Genomic DNA, 19,323 nt, shown 5'->3' on the forward strand with positions numbered 1-19,323 from the left:
ATAGTGAAGACGATAAACAAATATATTTCTGCTGCAGTAGTGGATAGCAAAGCTTTCCACTTTATTTATGAAATCAAAACACATACAGAAAAAAATTCGCCATAAAAAGTTAAAACAGACTACAAATCTGAATTTTATGTTCAAAAATGTATGTTTGTCTAGAAAATAGCTACAAATGTGTTCATATGCCAGATTTTTGTAAGATTGCTGGTTCCCAATTACAGGTCAGCACAAATTTAAAAAAATGATTTATTTATGTTTAATCAAGTATATGCTTAAAAAGTAATTTCACACCTTCTACATTTTCCTCCATTTTACACCTTTTTTTTTAAAGCCCCTTGAAAAGTGTAAAAGAGGTGCCTCACTTCAGATAACAAACCACCAGCAAAGGTAAAACAAAATGTGTATAAGCATCTCAATATTTACCAAGTAAATCTTGCACTGTACTCTTGACTTAAAAACAGAGGAGTTAATCTTCGCTATATCTATGAAAAAAATTTTACACAATACACAGATGAAGTGGTGAATCAGATAATAACCTGCATAAACAATCTGCAAGAGTTGAGACAATGTTACCAATAATTATTTTAGGCCTGCTCTAAAACACCAATTTCTTAGTTCCCAAGGAAAGTGAATTACACAGTTATTGTAAACTGAGTTTAAGATAGTAAAAAAAAAGAGAAGTTTTCATGTGCATTATACCTTTTCAACCATCTTAAATTAAAATCTATACTTTAATTCATTCATACACTTTAAACATTGAGTTTACTATACAGAAATCCTTCTGTACTACTACATACAAGGTCATCAATTTAACAAGTCAATGTGTCATAATTTACCTGCAAGACATCCCCATCTAACTGATGCACCTCTTCAGCTCCCACCTCAATTGCATGTTCCTCAGCAACATCAAAGCCAACTCCTGCTGGTGGTGTTACTTCAAACACTCCCTTGTGTTCAAACATTCGACCACCACCATCACTCACAGTAGCTCTGAAAATTTCTTGTTGGTTAATATATTATAGACCTGCAACTACAGTTGCTCTAAACTACTAATAAAAGTTCAAATATTAATGTCAACTGGTAAAGTTCTCTTGAGCTTCCAGCCATGTCAAGTGGTTCAAAACCCATGAGTTTTCGGCCAACTGCTCCTCAGCCATTGTGAAGTACTTTACTACTTTTTAACGATATGACATACATAGAAATTCAAGACAATTTTATCAGTAAATGTCCTGGTGAAATCTAGCATTCACACCTAAATATTAGCATATAAAATATTACCACATGTTCTGGTTGTTGTCTTGTCATTTACATAAGGGATGACTGCAAATAACAACTTCATCACAAGACCACCATTAAATATTTAGCACTGTGAAAATGCAGTCTTAACATATACATAAAATTAATCAAAAACTCATTTTTAATCAAATATGATATAGCCATGCTACTTTGTAACATTTAAGCACAGTACTTGTTATGTTTCAACTGAAAACAGTTGATCTATACCCATAACAAACATCATGACAAAGATGAAACGTAATCTTCAGACGATATTTCACAAGAACATGCTCCTAATAAGACATTTCCTTCATGTCGGGAAGGAACAGGCTTCTTCAATCTGTCTTTACTAGGAGTTGGGCATATTGTGATGAAACTCAAAACTGCATGAAGAAATTAAAAATCTACCAGAAAGTCCAACATTTTATTGGTCTAGAATTAAGAACTCTCAGTCACACAAAAAGTGGCATTATAAGCAAAAAAGAAGACTGTAGCCCAACATTTTGTTATTAGGGGTCCATACAAATCCACAAAATTAATCAGCAAGCTGAAGAATTAAACCAGATGCCAACAAAAATAAAAATTAGGTAATATTTGTTTTGAGATTTTGTACATCAATATTTACTTGTATAAAACTCACAGAGGTAAATTGCATTGAATCTGGCCAGTATATCTGAAGTACCATTAATGGTTTCAGACAATGAGATAGGTCTGGCTACTTCTATACCTGCACTTTGTTACAAAAAGATTTGCTAAACAGACAATAATATGGGCCTCAGAAACAAGACTGCTTCTACAGCTTTTTACTTAGGGCCAATAAATTAAATTGCAGAACTCCAGGATGTACAGACAGATTAGCCAAGTTGAAAGAGGGATTAAAAAAGATAAAATGGATGTAGTACAATTATCATCAGAACTGCAGTGAAAAAATGAAGGTCGAATATAATTCAAATCTGGCCATGTGTTTTATTACAGAGAAGGTTACACAAAACAGAGGAATTGATATGTAGGCATTATTGTAAGAAGTGAATTAAAAACAACAGTATAGATCCCTATGGAATTTTGAAGAGAATAGCAAGACCTTTTTGAAAAATAAACAAAAGATATTCCACAGAAATCATATAGCTCTATGCAGCAATATGTTCACATTCTATTATAATGTAGAAGACTTCTAGGCTGAGCTTCAGAAGTTCATAAGTGACAGGAAATACATGATAAAATGATGATCAGGGATTTAAGGTGAAAGTTGGACGAATACTAAAGTTTATGTCTACAGTGTGGAATGTTGAATATAACGCTAGAAATGATAAGTCATTACGTTAGTACAATTTTCCGAGGACAAAATATCTGTCCTTAATACATTTCTCTAGAAAACAATAAACAAAAAATGAACCTCACAAATGGGGCTAAGACGTGCAAGATGTGACAATCCTTAATAAGTCAAAACTGCAAGTGATCACAGGCTCTTCAAATGAAGAGTAAAAACCTGATGCAACATTGAAAAGAAATGGACTCATCAGGCAGGAAGTCGAAAACAGCAAATGATTATTTAAGAATCATTAATTAAGCCATGTTAAATTAAGCAACAAATTCAGTATCTTAAAAATTAAAGTTATAAAATTATAGAGAAATGGGCAATAGTTTACATTTCATTAAATTGGTTGTAAATTCACAGAGCCCACGAAAATGATTTCTGCAATGTGGAAAGAAGTCAAAGGCGTACATATTGTTTGATAAAGGAACTTATACAAACAGCTAAATAATTTACAGGCACAACGAAAGCAAAAGAAAATCAAATGGAACAACATAACAGACATTAAAGAGAAGGAAATGATTATAGGTACAAAACAGAATAATCAGATTAATGTTTTCAAGACATGTGAGGGGGGAGAATGAAAATTTGATACACTAAAAAACTACAAAAAATAGAAGTATAAAGAAGACAAATCAGACACTTATACTTTATCACATTTCAAAAGATAAGATGGCAAGAAGAAAATTATACAGTCTTTCCCTAATCTTTTAAAATGCTTGTATAGCTCAGGTAATGAGTCAGAAACATAGATACATAGTAGAGAGATTATGATGATGTAATAAAAATGATTCCAGATGAAGGAACAGCTATACAAAAGGAAATTACAAAGTGACTGGAATAATGCCGTAATTATTCTCCTCCACAAGAAAGAGGACATGACATAAAAGAACTATAGTGACATCAACGACGACATAGAACAAACATTAGATTTTAACTGTTTCCTGTTAAATAAAGACCACAGTCCTGCTATATTTTAGAAATGGCACCATTTTCTTCTACCTGATTTGCCATTCTCAAGTAACAGCTGTAAAAACATAAGTAATTAAAGACCAGTTCAATGTTAGCTAAGCTGTCTAACAACCAAAGTGTTAACAATGTAGGTACACACAACTTACATAATATTTTATGCTACTGTTTGTTTTAAAGAAGGTTTTTAAATATTGCTGTATAATTTTTTTACGTAACAAATCATCTGAATTTGACACTGATAGTTGTTAGCACCATATTACAGTAGTGAGATAAAATCATGCCACAAACAAAAATACATTATACAAAAGATTGTATTAGCACATGCCATTAGTGCTACTTCTCACAGAATGTATGTGTTATAACAAATGCCAGCCGGGGTGGTCGAGCGGTTCTAGGCGCTACAGTCTGGAACCGCGCGACTGCTACGGTCGCAGGTTCGAATCCTGCCTCGGGCATGGATGTGTGTGATGTCCTTAGGTTAGTTAGGTTTAAGTAGATCTACGTTCTAGGGGACTGATGATCTCAGCAGTTTAGTCCCATAGTGCTCAGAGCAATTTGAACCATTTTGTTATAACAAATAAAGATAATTTTTCCTCCTCCCTCACAGATACAACAATTTTAAAGGAATTTTAAGTTTTTATTTACATGTAAACTACATTTAATGGCTGTCCACCATGAAAGTATTGTCGTTTCTAAAATCGTATCTTAATTAATCAAGTAAGTAACCTGGCTTTATAAGAGGGCATGGCACAACAGATCACCATGCACATTCTGAACAAAATTATAGAACAGAGCAATGTATTTAAATCCCATTGGGGATTCATTGAAGTCTTGAGAAAGATTTTGAGACAAACGCAAATGAGAAAAACAAGGAATTAATTTTATCTATGTTACAACACTGAAAAATACATGTGTCATCACTAAAGCTTCCATTTGACTTCATCAGGATATGAAAAGAATCAAAAATGAAAAGAAAACAAATAGGAAATTTTCATATCGCCAGAACTGGTCTCAGCAATAGCAGGGTACATTTTCAAATCCTTAAACTGTGGAAATGAAGTAATCTGTGTTACTGGAACACACCTGAACCACCTTCCCTTGCTGATGACATTAGGGGCTCTTGCACGGACACTCCTAGCCACGTAGTTTAGAACAATCACACTCCCCTGCACGCAAGAATGTAGTTCCATGAAGCAGTGCCAGTCAGATGTGCCCCACACTCGAATGCCAGCACATTTAGGCATACAGAGTACACAACAGGAATGTGGCAGCATGTGGAGTGAAGGTTTGGTGATTATTCATGCACAACAGCAATGTTATCAGCAACTTGGGAGTATAACACTCTCCTCTACATTCTTTTCAGTTGCCTTCAGTAAGCCACACAATTATTGTGTGCTCTCTAACAGACTCTTGTCTGTCACGCACACATGTTTCTTCTACAACTCGAGAAAGGAATTCCATTCTGAAAGCTATCAAAGTAAAGCTCTGTACCTTTTGTGTGTCTGTCTGTTGACGACACAGCTTTTCTGCCTTTAGATGTTTCTTGGAAGTACAGATAAAATAGTGAAAACTCTAGACCATTCTAATTCTGCCATTTGGGCAGCCATGATTTGAGCCTTTCAAAATTGTTGGAGACAGTGGGAACAGAATCTTGTTTCCAGAGTAGTGGTCAGCTATGCTAATCTCTACACTGTAGGGATGAGCACACGCAGCGTCTGAAATTGAAAATAAAAATTCCTCTACTGAAGAAATCAGGCATAATGTAGAAGCGTACACATTTTGTGAATCATAACATCTGCTTTTAAATTACTGTCTACATAAATGACTCATTTCTCAGTCTCATTTTAAGAACAGTTTAAAAGTAAAGAACTCATTTTGAGGAAAAATTATAAATCAGCAGATTTACTTACAAAAAAGTCACTTGTACACGAGTTCAAGTCTTCTTTCTTGGGACAAACACAAGAATTTCTCTATTACGCTGTCAAAAACTGGGTATTGCTCCTCTGAGTGGTAAGGGTATGCTTCTCTATTGAAAGTAGATTTAAGTCACTCAGTCTTTCCTGTGACTATGTGCTTCTTAGACATGTGTTGATTCTTTTCAGAGCTGAGAAATACTGTTCCACTGTTGATGTAGTACACGAAATTGTCAATATCAAATTCGAAAATTTATACAGTTCACTGAATCCTGAGATCAGTCCATGCTCGTTCATTAGTGAAACTACCTCGTATACATTCTTTGAAGAGAATTCAGATGAACTGTTTAGTAGAATGAGTTCATTCTTCAAAGCAACATAATCTAAGAGCGGTCCATAAATTGATGACAATTTATGTAAAAGATGGTCAGGAAATTTTAGTTTGTAATTTTCATAGTTCTGAGAGTAAAGCAGGTGAAAAAATTCCAGCTTATCAAAAGAAGAGAACCTTGTTTTATCTCACACATAACGTAATTTACTATTTCAAAATACAGTTGACGATAAACGTCCATTTCTGTTTCATCTATGTTTAGAATTTGTATAACATTTTTGAGCCACAGAGAACATCCAAAAACTTTTGAAAGTGTGTTCCGTGTCAAATTGCAGCTGTTCTGAAAGCTCTTTAATCTTCTTGCTGTAATAAATGACATAATAGTTTTTCATTTTCAGTATGTTATACAAGACATCTGTGTAACTGAACAACTTAGAAAAAATTTTGAATAAGAAAAGTGACTGAGAGTTGTTCAGAAAAGCTAATGAAACCTCAAGAATTCACCATTGTTGTCTCAATTATCACTATTTTCCAGAACACTGCCACAGTTTTTCACTGTGTTCTTTCACTGTGTTGACTAATCTGGATGAGAACTTCTACCTAGTTGAGACAGGTGATGGCAACTTCCTATGAACAAATTCCTGTAACTTGTATTTTGTGTTAGAAGATTTGGAAAAAAATGAAGAAAGATTGCTCAGAGTTTGGAAAAATATTTGACACTCCTTTATATTAGAGATGCTTTGTTGCAAAGCCAAATTTAATACTTGGGCATAGCAGTGACTATAGAGAGTCTTGGGATACTGTGACAAACCATACTCTGTTGGCCATTAATATGACCACTCATTACTGATGCTCCATCATACGTCTGGCCAACCAACTTCTTTGCGATGGAAAATTCTTAAACCATGCGCTCAACATGAGCAAACAAACCATTAGCAGTTCTGTCTGCACTGATGTCAGCAAAACCAATGGATCTGCCTCTCACATCACCTTCATGAATGTAGCACAGAACTGTGGACAGTTGCAATTTACACCGTATGTCTGAAGTTTCATCAAGCATAGTGGCTAAAAAGTCTGCTGTTTGTATTTCCTTTTTCAGTGATCCCTTGACTATCTCAGAAATAGCTTTAATAATGTCATTTTGTATACTTGCAGAAGTTCCTCAAAATACTGTAGAAGTACCCAAGTGCACTTCTAACAAGGAGTCGTGGTTTTTCAAAACATTCAGTAATTCCAGGTAACTTCCTTTGTTAGCAGAAGCATTTGACTCATTATGCCCTCGAAATGGGAGCTCTTGTTTAGCTAAATAAGACACTGTATGGATGAGTCTCTTCAAAATTTACCCGTTCCTTTTAACTTGTTCGTTTTGCTGGCTAATATTACTTCAGTGTTGCTCGTTTAATAAGATGTCAAAACTACCCTGCCCAAACATTTTTAACTGAAATGACTGAATGACTGAATATAATTTTGTGATTTTGAATGTATTTGTTGGCTGAGCAACAGGAGATTTAAATCTGAAAAGTCGTGATTATTCCACACTGATTTTTCTCAGGAAGACAGCAAACACAGCTAACAGAAAAGTTTATTTGAATCGGGACAGCCTGTCACAAACAGTCAACACTTTCATACCGTGGAACAGAAAAATGTATGGTGTAGTGTTCTTTTTTGCTCTTATGGTCTGAAACTAAGTTAGGTAATGGTGGCTTCTGCTTACCTTTTTTAACTACTTCCAGTTTCTCTTGAAGTGTTCTTGTGGAAAACGGTTTTTCAAGCAGGTGTTTCACAGCTGTATTTACTTCTGTTGTCATTTTGAAATGGAATAAAAACTCTAAGAACTATTTTAGTTTTTGAAATAAAATACTTCACTGAATTTTAGATTATTACAGACATCTGCAGTTAAAAAGAAAAACCACAAACACCTCTGGGAATGTGTCTAGATAATGCCAATACCGAGGTGCGGACTGTGAAACTGTCCTTGCCAGATGAAGCAAACAGTGTGGTCCCTTCACAGCACATATTCAGTGACATCAAGTTGTATCCCCTCCTGAAAACTGCATGCGCGCACACCTTTCTATCTTTCCCCTCCTGCCCACATTTTCTCAACAATGTGTGTGGCCTCACCACAGAACGCTTCCCTTGCAAAAGGCTTAGCTTTCCTGCTGGCTGGCAACATTTCCCCTGTTCCTGGCGTTTCCTCCGTTCCCTTTTAAACCCCAGTCTGTTCACAAGAGCACAGCCACCACTCAGCATGCAGAATGCCACAGGTCGCAATTAGTCATTCTCATGTTCAGCAAAAGAGCAGAATTAAGTGCTGTTCTCTGCCTGTCCACTAACTATATTCTAAAGATTTCAAAATAGAAGTACTGTATTCATTAAATGGACTAATTTTTGCAGGGCATGAGGCGCACATCTAGCACACATTGAATATACACACCTTTAATTACCTCATGCTCTTTAATCAAAGGAGTATGACTGTGAGGGCACCTATATTTCTTAGCCCCAGCGCAACATTTTCTTTGATATATGTTCGAATTGATAGCTACAATACCTACTGCTGTAATAGCGATAATAATACATGTTCAATACGTTTTCATATGGAACATGACTGCATCTAATGTATTCACAGTGCACACACCATGAAGATTTTAGAACAGACAAAAATCAGCAAGCCATGCATTTGCATGTACTTGCGCACAGGTTTTACCACTTATTTGCAGACTCTTTCATGTGGCACTCCTAAACACCAAGTTGTGCGTGGAAATCAATGTGCTCCTAAATTTCTTCCCACGTACTGAAGCACCACAGTTTTGTTTGCATTCCCACACACAGACCTGCCACATTCAGTCTCACTGTTACAGCTGTTACAGTACTGTTTGCCTCAAGTGCAAGTAAACTACAAAACTGAACGGCAGGAAACAGTACAGCAAGTTTGAAAGTAGGCTGAAAATCAATTACAAGAAGATAAAAATAATAGTGATGAACACAGGGAGAAGACAGTAGTCCAAGTAAATAATGAAGTCTTAAACCAGTTTGCAAGTTTCTCTATGAGGGTAGATGAAGACAATGGCTGGATGGACAGTAAAAGAAACAAACAGAAGAGTAAAAGTGATCTGGAACACTTTTTGCAGACTAAATAGAGTCTCCAAAACAAGGTTTCCAATTTGCCTGAAAAAAGAAACCTACAGTCAGTTTGTTGTTAATAATCCAACCCAGTTCAAAAGTAATAGCAGTGTGCATAGCTATAACACGAGGAGAAAGGATGATCTTCACTATGCAGGGTTAAATCTGACTTTGGCACAGAAAGGGGTAAATTATGCTGCCACAAAAGTCTTTGGTCACCTACCAAACAGCATCAAAAGCCTGACAGATAGCCAACTAACATTTAAAAATAAATTAAAAGAATTTCTAGATGACAACTCCTTCTACTCATTGGCTGAATTTTCAGATATAAATTAAGGGGGAAAAAACCAACAACAACAACTTAAACATTAGTGTCATGAAATATTTTGTGTAATGTAATATCTTGTACAGACATCTTTTATAACCTGACACGTTCCACATCATTACGAAGTGTCGTATTCATGATCTATGGAACAAGTATTAATCTAATCTAATCTAATCATTGCCAATTTTGACTTGCGGAAGTGAGACAAGGACTTTTAATGTGAAAACTAGCCACAAACTGAAGATTGCTCAGCAAGCAACAGATATATATATCTTGAGAATTATTGGGAGAGGCAGGAAAAGAAACAAATAGATCAGCGAATACACTAGAGAGGACAATGTACGTATGGCCACAATGGTGTGCAGGACATGTAGTCATGAACACAGAAAAAAGATGGGCCAAGGACACTCTCTACTGGATTCCCAAGAGACAAGCAAAGATTGAGATGATACCCTAATCGAAGATGGGTAGATACAATCAGGGAACATGTACGAGCAACATGGGTACACGTACATGAAGACTTAGTAATGGAAAAGGCTAAAGGACATCTTTTTCCAACAACGAATGTCAAATGGTTCATGATGGTGAAGATAACTGTAAGTTTGAAGACAGAGAATATTTACCAAAAAAGTATACTTATGTAAGTTTATTCTGATGAAGAGTATTAACACTAATAATGCCAATCACACTTGAGCTGTTACATACTATTGTTTACTTTAAGCAATATTTGAGAATAATGGAGCATCTACTTACCATTCACTGAAATGCAGACTAAAACAAGACTAATAGTTATGTCAATTACCGTACTAGCTATATTTCTCCCCTGCAGCAGTTTTACAGTAGCCAATAAAAGGGAGCATAATAATGCATAAAAACTTGAAGGAAGAAAACTCCATTCCACATCCTTCATTTAGAAGTGACACAAGCAAAAAAAACATATAACAGCTCTCTTCCTGTACTAAGCATCTCGTACACAGTCTGGAGTGACCTTTTTTTATCTTCAGTTTTTATATATTTTATCACCTTTCTCTTCGCGTATAATGATCAGTACCGTCATCATAGCAATCCTGTGCACTGTCGTACAATGATGGTACACCTGTCATTGTGCTGTAGGCGCCACTAGCGACTCTTCTGTACCTTGATGCCTTCTGTAATAGTTCCAAAGCCACACCAATAGATGGCACTAGTTGTAGGTTTGTGAAATTGAGGCATTAATTTGAGCTTACACGAATTCAGTCTGTGTTTTGTGAGCTCAGTGAATGCTACATGCCTAACCTCCACTAAACAGAAGCAGCGAGAATTTGGCACTTTTTGGAAGAAAGTGACTTTAGTGATTTGAGTAATAGTGCAGACTATGACACTCTGGGCAATATATCAAGTGATGAAAACAATAGCATTTTGAATGACAAGGAAATAGGAAGTCCACAACAAAGCATGGTGATGCAAGGAACATGTGCCAAGGAGAACAACTAACTGTGCTGCGGACTATTCATAGGCAACTCACTGGGACTGGGGCAGTGTAGCTAATCGTCCTAAAACTAGTATCTACACTGTGACATATGAAATAGAGTCAACAGTTCTACAGTGTCTGGGACAATATACTACAGAAAGCCAAGTCATAAATGAATTTCTAACAAAACAGTTTTTTTAGTCCATTGCAATAAAAGCAAATGGTTTCTCCTAACAGTTGATGAAATGAAGCTGTACTTTGTTCTCTGCATCCATATGTCACAGGTATGAAAACCTTCTATAAGAGACAAATGGCCAAAAAGAAAAATAACGACCTATAAAAGAACGTATTAATATAAAAGGAGTAATGCAGTACTTTTATACAGTCTGGAGAAGCCACAAACATGATAATAACCAAGCCTTAAAATTCAGCATAAGTTATCTTCCTTACTTACATATACATTAACAGTACGTATTACATTGCATGCAATGTGGCACACAAATTAAATTGCCAATCGACATGTGAAGCCACACATGAAACACTCCTTATGCAGTATAACTTAAGGATGAAAATACCATCCTTTCACTACAAGACCTCATATAATGGGGGAACCACAAATACTCAAAATGCAGACTGAGATTGTAATCAGCTGTTGTAATTTTGAACATTCAAAGAAAATTTAGGAGTCTATTGAAAATGTATGCCCGTGCATATTATATAGTCTGCTGGAGTGCCAATTAGTGATAGTTAAATCTTACATTATATGTAACATCTCTTCTGATATCAAAATGGTACACATCCCATTATACCATATGGACAGTATTCATATGCAGTGAAAAAAATGTTATATATGTACATTTCTGTTAAGCAACCTAAATTCTGAACTGTTCCAAGCATGACACACCACATCTATATTATAAAGTGTGCATCATACTAGTCTAGGTAAGGTTGAGATAGAAACATACATGAAGAGCAGAAAGTTACACTTACAAAAGTTGATGATATCAACATTGGCAAAAAAGACCTACCATATTACATAACTGATTACTTTACAAATGCTTGACAAACATTTAGCTCAAAATTCAACACACCGAGACAAACCCAGGTTTTAGATACCAGCATACAGCACGGTGTTTGTTCCAACTAGTGAGAATGAAGTAGTAAAAGTGATTAAAAGCCTCAAAGACAAAATGTCAGCTAGTGTAGATGATGTATCAATGTCACTTATAATCAATACTGCTCACAAACCACTAAGCTCTTGGCTCACATTGTTAATTTATCATTAACAGAGGGGGTGTTCCCACAGAGATCAAAACTACTGAAAGTGATACCTTCATTCAAGGGTGGGAATAGGTGCAAAGTTTAAAATCACTGATCCATTTCACTCCTCTCAACATTCTCTACAGTAACTGAGATATTAACAAAACAACGAATTGCCATGTACTTAGACAATCACAGTCACAGCCTACTGAATGATAATCAGCATGGCTTTCAAACAGATAGCAGTACAGAAACAGTGATAAATGATTAAACTGACGAAATTGTTAGTATTGGATAACAACAATAAAGTTGTAGAACAGCTGCCAGAGACTTTTTGTTGTGCCTATCTGTGACTCCGTATCTCCGCTATATGGTCAGTAGCAACTATCCTTTTCATAATATTGTTGTAGAACTCAATTTAGATCTTTCTAAAGCATTTGATGCAGTTAGTCTGAAATTCTTTTAAATAAGTTGGAAGCAATGGGGACAACAGGAACAGAAAACAAGTTGTTTCAATCACATCTGCAAAATAGATCACAAGTTTTGGAGCTCACGTCAGCTCATGCTAATCATAAAATTAGATTAGCAACTGATGCCAGGAAAGTCGAAGTAGGTGTAACCCCAGGGTAGTGTGTTAGGCCCCCTTCTTTTCCTTATTTATGCAAATGACATACACACCACAGAATATGCAACCAAGACCATTATGTTTGCAGATGACACTAGTGTAACAGTCAGTGATGACAAGGAATCTATGTCCGCTACTACAGATCAAGTCCCCAAGTCCTTGCATTCATGGTTCAAAGCCAATAGACTGACACTTAATGTGAAGAAAACAAACTATTTACAATTTGGAACGATGAAACAAAAGCAGGATCTCCATCTGGTACTGGGAAGAGATGTGTTAGGAAGGGTACACTGCACAAAACTTTTCGGAATGTATGTTGACCAAGACTAACTGGAAAGACCATGTAACTAAACTCTCCCAGAGATTCAGTTCTGCATGCTTTGCTCTGAGAATTATTTCTGAATTTTGTTGCCCAAATGGCACTAGAATGGTTTATTTTGGTTACATCCAGTCCTTTGTAGCTTGTGGAATAGTTTTCTGGGGTAAAATTAATAGTCGATTAAATGACATTTTTGCATTACAGAAGGTGGCCATTACCTTGTACACATACAAATGTGTAAATAATAAGAGCAAACCAACTCCACACCACAGATATAATACTTGCAATTGTGAGTCCCTCCATATAGAAAAAGTTAGAACACCCCATACTCAAATACATGTGATCTTGGTGCAACCAGTTGGCTGTATTATACAAATCACATGGGAGCCACCTTGGTATCATTCTTTATAATGCACTGCCAACATACATAATGAGGCTGGAGATGGAAATTGCTTTTAGAGCAGAATTAAAATTATTTCTTGTTGCGAAGTTCTCTACAATGTAAATGAATATGTTATCTTATGGGATTACTAGGCCTCAATTGTAGTTAATTCTTTTGATTCTGTTAACTGATGTACCACCTATGCTGTGTTTGTCTTTGCAAACCATTTTTCTGCTGTTGGTTTTTTGTTCTCTGTGTTTCATATGCAGTATAATACTTCATATGCAGTGCAACACACCTCCTCTGAGAACGGATCTTTTGTGATAGATACAATGTCGACATGTTTTTATGTGTTCATGCATCATACTTTTCAACAGTGCTATCTAATGTGTTGATTTGTTTTTACTTTTACTAAGGTGTTTTATATCAGTTTCATGGTTTACCTACAGTACTGATTTACTTATTGTGCATGTTTTACTTTTCAGCAGTGTTATGAAATGTCTTCTCACTTTTTCAGTAGTGTTTCCATTTTCAGAATTTCTTGTTCACTGATTTACTTCTTGTGCATGTTGCATCACAATTTAGATTATGTATTTGTGATTCCCCTTCCAATCATATACAGAGCGAGGTGACTACACCAGTCTTAATGTACTGGACTTGCATTCGGGAGGACTGCCGTTTATTCCGCATCTGGCCATCCTGTCTTGGGTTTTCCTACCCTACTATGTTGGTGATTTATATGTATTTATACACTATTTCTGTAACGTAGCTGACACATCCAATACAATTGTGCTAAATGGTCTATGGCCGAATAAGTAAATAATAAAAAATAAAAAAATCAGGTGGGATTAGACATTATCAAATTGCTTGCTCCAATTACAATACGTATATCACTGGCACAGGGAGATACCAGCATAGTCCTAAAAATCTGAATGTCAGTTGCATCTCTTGCAAATGCTTTCATATCTATGAAGTACAGTTATGAAAGTAACCTATAACTGAAAGTATAATAGCGTGCATCCCAAATGTTGCAAGGAATGTGCTACATACACAATATATCAAGTGATGAAAACAATAGCATTTTGAATGACAAGGAAATAGGAAGTCCACAACAAAGCATGGTGATGCAAGGAACATGTGCCAAGGTGACAACTAACTGTGCTGCGGACTATTCATAGGCAACTCACTGGGACTGGGGCAGTGTAGCTAATCGTCCTAAAACTAGTATCTACACTGTGACAAATGAAATGTTGTTGTTGTTGTTGTGGTCTTCAGTCCTGAGACTGGTTTGATGCAGCTCTCCATGCTACTCTATCCTGTGCAAGCTTCTTCATCTCCCAGTACTTACTGCAGCCTACATACTTCTGAATCTGCTTAGTGTATTCATCTCTTGGTCTCCCTCTACGATTTTTACCCTCCACGCTGCCCTCCAATACTAAATTGGTGATCCCTCGATGTCTAAGAACATGTCCTACCAACCGATCCCTTCTTCTAGTCAAGTTGTGCCACAAGCTCATCTTCTCCCCAATTCTATTCAATACCTCCTCATTAGTTATGTGATCTACCCATCTAATCTTTGGCATTCTTCTGTAGCACCACATTTTGAAAGCTTCTATTCTCTTCTTGTCTAAAGTACTTATCGTCCACGTTTCACTTCCATACATGGCTACACTCCATATAAATACTTTCAGAAACGACTTCCTGACATTTAAATCTATACACGATGTTAACTTTTTCTTCTTCAGAAACGCTTTCCTGCCCTTGCCAGTCTACATTTTATATCCTCTCTACTTCGACCATCGCCAGTTATTTTGCTCCCCAAATAGCAAAACTCCTTTACCACTTTAACTGTCTCATTTCCTAATCTAATTCCCTCAGCATCACCCGACTTAATTCGACTACATTCTATTATCCTTGTTTTGCTTTTGTTGATGTTCATCTTATACCCTCCTTTCAAGACACTGTCCATTCCGTTCAGCTGCTCTTCCAAGTCCTTTGCTGTCTCTGACAGAATTACACTGTCATCGGCGAACCTCAAAGTTTTTATTTCTTCTCCATGGATTTTAATACCTACTCCGAACTTTTCTTTTGTTTCCTTTATTGCTTACTCAATATACAGATTGAATAACATTGGGGATAGGCTACAACCCTGTCTCACTCCCTTCCCAACCACTGCTTTCCTTTCATGCCCCTCGATTCTTATAACTGCCATCTGGTTTCTGTACAAATTGTAAACAGCCTTTCGCTTCCTGTATTTTACCCCTGCCACCTTCAGAATTTGAAAGAGAGTATTCCAATCAACATTGTCAAAAGCTTTCTCTAAGTCTACATATGCTGGAAATGTAGGTTTGCCTTTCCTTAATCTATCTTCTAAGATAAGTCGTAGGGTCAGTATTTCCTCATGTGTTCCAACATTTCTACGGAATCCAAACTGATCTTCCCCGAGGTCCGCTTCTACCAGTTTTTCCATTCGTCTGTAAAGAATTCGCGTTAGTATTTTGCAGCTGTGACTTATTAAACTGATAGTTCGGTAATTTTCACATCTGTCAACACCTGCTTTCTTTGGGATTGGAATTATTATATTCTTCTTGAAGTCTGAGGGTATTTCGCCTGTCTCATACATCTTGCTCACCAGATGGTAGAGTTTTGTCAGGACTGGCTCTCCCAAGCCTGTCAGTAGTTCTAATGGGATGTTGTCTACTCCCGGGGCCTTATTTCGACTCAGGTCTTTCAGTGGTCTGTCAAACTCTTTACGCAGTATCATATCTCCCATTTCATTTTCATCTACATCCTCTTCCATTTCCATAATATTGTCCTCAGGTACGTCGCCCTTGTATAGACCCTCTATATACTCCTTCCACCTTTCTGCTTTCCCTTATTTGCTTAGAACTGGGTTTCCATCAAAGCTCTTGATATTCATGCAAGTGGTTCCCCTTTCTCCAAAGGTCTCTTTAATTTTCCTGTAAGCAGTATCTATTTTACCCTAGTGAGATAAGCCTCTATATCCTTACATTTGTCCTCTACCCATGCCTGCTTAGCCATTTTGCACTTCCTGTCAATCTCATTTTTGAGACGTTTGTATTCCTTTTTGCCTGCTTGATTTACTGAATTTTTATATTTTCTCCTTTCATCAATTAAATTCAATATTTCATCTGTTACCCAAGGGTTTCTACTAGCCCTCGTCTTTTTACCTATTTGATCCTCTGCTTCCTTCACTATTTCATCCCTCAATGCTACCCATTCTTCTTCTACTGTATTTCTTTCCGCCATTCCTGTCAATTGTTCCCTTATGCTCTCCCTGAAACTCTCTACAACCTCTGGTTCTTTCAGTTTATCCAGGTCTCATCTCCTTTCCCACCTTTTTGCAGTTTCTTCAGTTTTAATCTACAGTTCATAACCAATAGATTGTGGTCAGAGTCCACATCTGCCCCTGGAAATGTCTTACAATTTAAGACCTGGTTCCTAAATCTGTGTCTTACTATTATATAATCTATCTGATATCTTTTACTATCTCTGGGGTTCTTCCATGTATACAACCTTCTTTCATGATTCTTGAACCAAGTGTTAGCTATGATTAAGATATGCTCTGCGCAAAATTCTACCAGACGGCTTCCTCTTTCATTTCTTAGCCCCAATCCGTATTCACCAACTGTGTTTCCTGCTCTCCCTTTTCCTACTGACGAATTCCAGTCACCCATGACTATTAAATTTTTGTCTCCCTTCACTACCTGAATAATTTCTTTTATCTCATCATACATTTCATCAATTTCTTCATCATCTGCAGAGCTAGTTGGCATATAAACTTGTACTACTGTAGTAGGCGTGGGCTTTGTGTCTATCTTGGCCACAATAATGCGTTCACTATGCTGTTTGTAGTAGCTTACCCACACTCCTATTTTTTTATTCATTATTAAACCTTCACCTGCATTACTCCTATTTGCTTTTGTATTTATAACTCTGTATTCACCTGACCAAAAGTCTTGCTCCTCCTGCCACCGAACTTCACTAATTCTCACTATATCTAACTTTAACTTATCCATTTCCCTTTTTAAATTTTCTAACCTTCCTGCGCTATTAAGGGACCTGACATTCCATGCTCCGATCCGTAGAATGCCAGTTTTCTTTCTCCTGATAACGACATCCTCTTTAGTCCCTGCCCGGAGATCCGAATGGGGGACTATTTTACCTCCGGAATATTTTACCCAAGAGGACACCATCATCATTTAATCATACAGTAAAGCTGTATGCCCTCGGGAAAAATTACGGCTGTAGTTTCCCCTTGCTTTCAGCTGTTCGCAGTACCAGAACAGCAAGGCCATTTTGATTAGTGTTACAAGGCCAGATCAGTCAATCATCCAGACTGTTGCCCCTGCAACTACTGAAAAGGCTGCTGCCCCTCTTCAGGAACCACACGTTTGTCTGGCCTCTCAACAGATATCCCTCCGTTGTGGTTGCACCTACGGTACGGCTATCTGTATCGTTGAGGCACGCAAGCCTCCCCACCAACGGCAAGGTCCATGGTTCATGGGGGGAGGCCTACATACATATGGAAGAGAATTTCAGGCACAGTCACCAGTAATATTATCATAAAAATATTTTCCAAGTATCACACATGCAATGTAAATATTAATACTTTTGGATTAAAGGAGACCACTCACAGAAAAGCAAAAGCATCCCCCCACACACACACGTGCACATATGCCCTTCCATGGTGCCAGCTGGACTAACAGTGCCAACATTGTAATTTGGCAGGTTGACTGTTTGTGGTGAGGGTAGTTTTTGGTGGGGTGGGTAGAGGTAAATGGAGGTGGGAGGCAGGAAGAGTGACTGGGGTTAGGTGGTTAGCAGCTCAGAGAGGCAGATGGTTTGGCGGCTAGGAATGTGAGAGTGAGCAGTGGCAGGTATATAGGTCAGATACAGAATGCACAATTGTAGGGGCCAGTGGGGAGCATCACATGCTGAAATCAATGTAGGGACATGAGTTGAGAGGGTGTAACATGAGGAAGAGGACACTGCTGGGTGAACGGTGAAGAAACAGTGCATCGCCTTAGGCTGCAGCTGGGTCAATTACAGGAACAGAGAATGTGTTTTTAAGGATAACTTCCATCTGTGTAGTTCAAAGAAGCTGGAAGTGGAGGGAAGGACCCAGATGACCCAGGTCATGAAGCAGCCATTGGAATGTGGAAGTTTTTTCAGCTGGATATTGTGCCATGAGGCACAGTTTGTTCTTGGCAACAGTTTAAAAGTGGTCATCTAGGTGGTAGTCATACTGACATAAAAATCTGTGCGAGGTTTGCTGCAGAATTAGTATATGCCATGGCTGCTTTCTCAGCTGACCCTGTATCTTATGGGGTAGGATAAGCCTGCAACAGGCCAGGAGTAGGAGAGTCTAATTTGGGCAGACTGGGCAGGTCTTTCACCTTGGTCTGACATATGGATATTGTCTTTGTGTCATGGATTGAGTGTCAGAGTGGCATAAGAATGGACTAGGGTGTTGTGTAGGATGGAACACAACTTTAGGTGGGGTGCGAAGGATCTTGGGTAGGATGTCTCTCATTTTAGGGCAGGATGAGAAATAAAGCCTTGGCGAAGAATATGGTTCAGTTGTTCTAGTCCAGAATAATACTAGGTGATGAGGGGGAATTCCTTTGTAGCTGGTTCTTATATGTAGCAGAACAATTTTCAAAAAAAAATGTTTTCTGGAGGGTGGAGTGGGGTGTGCGGGGTTATGTTGTGGGAAATCTTTGTGGATTAGGTTTCGGGGGTATTGGCTGCGAGTGAAGGCTTTCATGAGGCCTTGGGCATATTGGGCAAGGGAGTTCTCACGACTGCAAATATTTACTCCACGGGTTGCTGGGTTGTATGGGAGGGATTTTTTGTTGTGACAGCCTAGCCACTTGTGTATGACTTATATGCAGTGACAGGAACTCCCTTGCTCAGTATACCGAAGGCCTCAAGAAGGCCTTCACAGACAGGCAATACCCCACAAACCTAGTCCACAAACTGATTTCCCATGCCACATCCTCACACACCTCC

The 19,323-nt window shown here is 37.6% G+C and overlaps 1 protein-coding gene across 3 annotated transcripts in view; it reads right to left on the reverse strand.

Annotated features, from left to right (window-relative positions):
* The window catches only part of LOC126457846 (translational activator of cytochrome c oxidase 1), a 50,855-nt gene that overhangs the window by 12,882 nt on the left and 18,650 nt on the right, over positions 1-19,323 (reverse strand). For all 3 annotated transcript variants that reach the window (XM_050094487.1, XM_050094485.1, XM_050094486.1), the window contains exon 4: positions 840-993. In XM_050094487.1, the coding sequence (XP_049950444.1) occupies positions 840-993 (154 nt within the window). The remainder of the gene's footprint in view (positions 1-839; positions 994-19,323) is intronic.

Source organism: Schistocerca serialis, chromosome 2 (assembly GCF_023864345.2).
Source record: "Schistocerca serialis cubense isolate TAMUIC-IGC-003099 chromosome 2, iqSchSeri2.2, whole genome shotgun sequence".
Lineage (NCBI taxonomy): Eukaryota > Metazoa > Arthropoda > Insecta > Orthoptera > Acrididae > Schistocerca > Schistocerca serialis.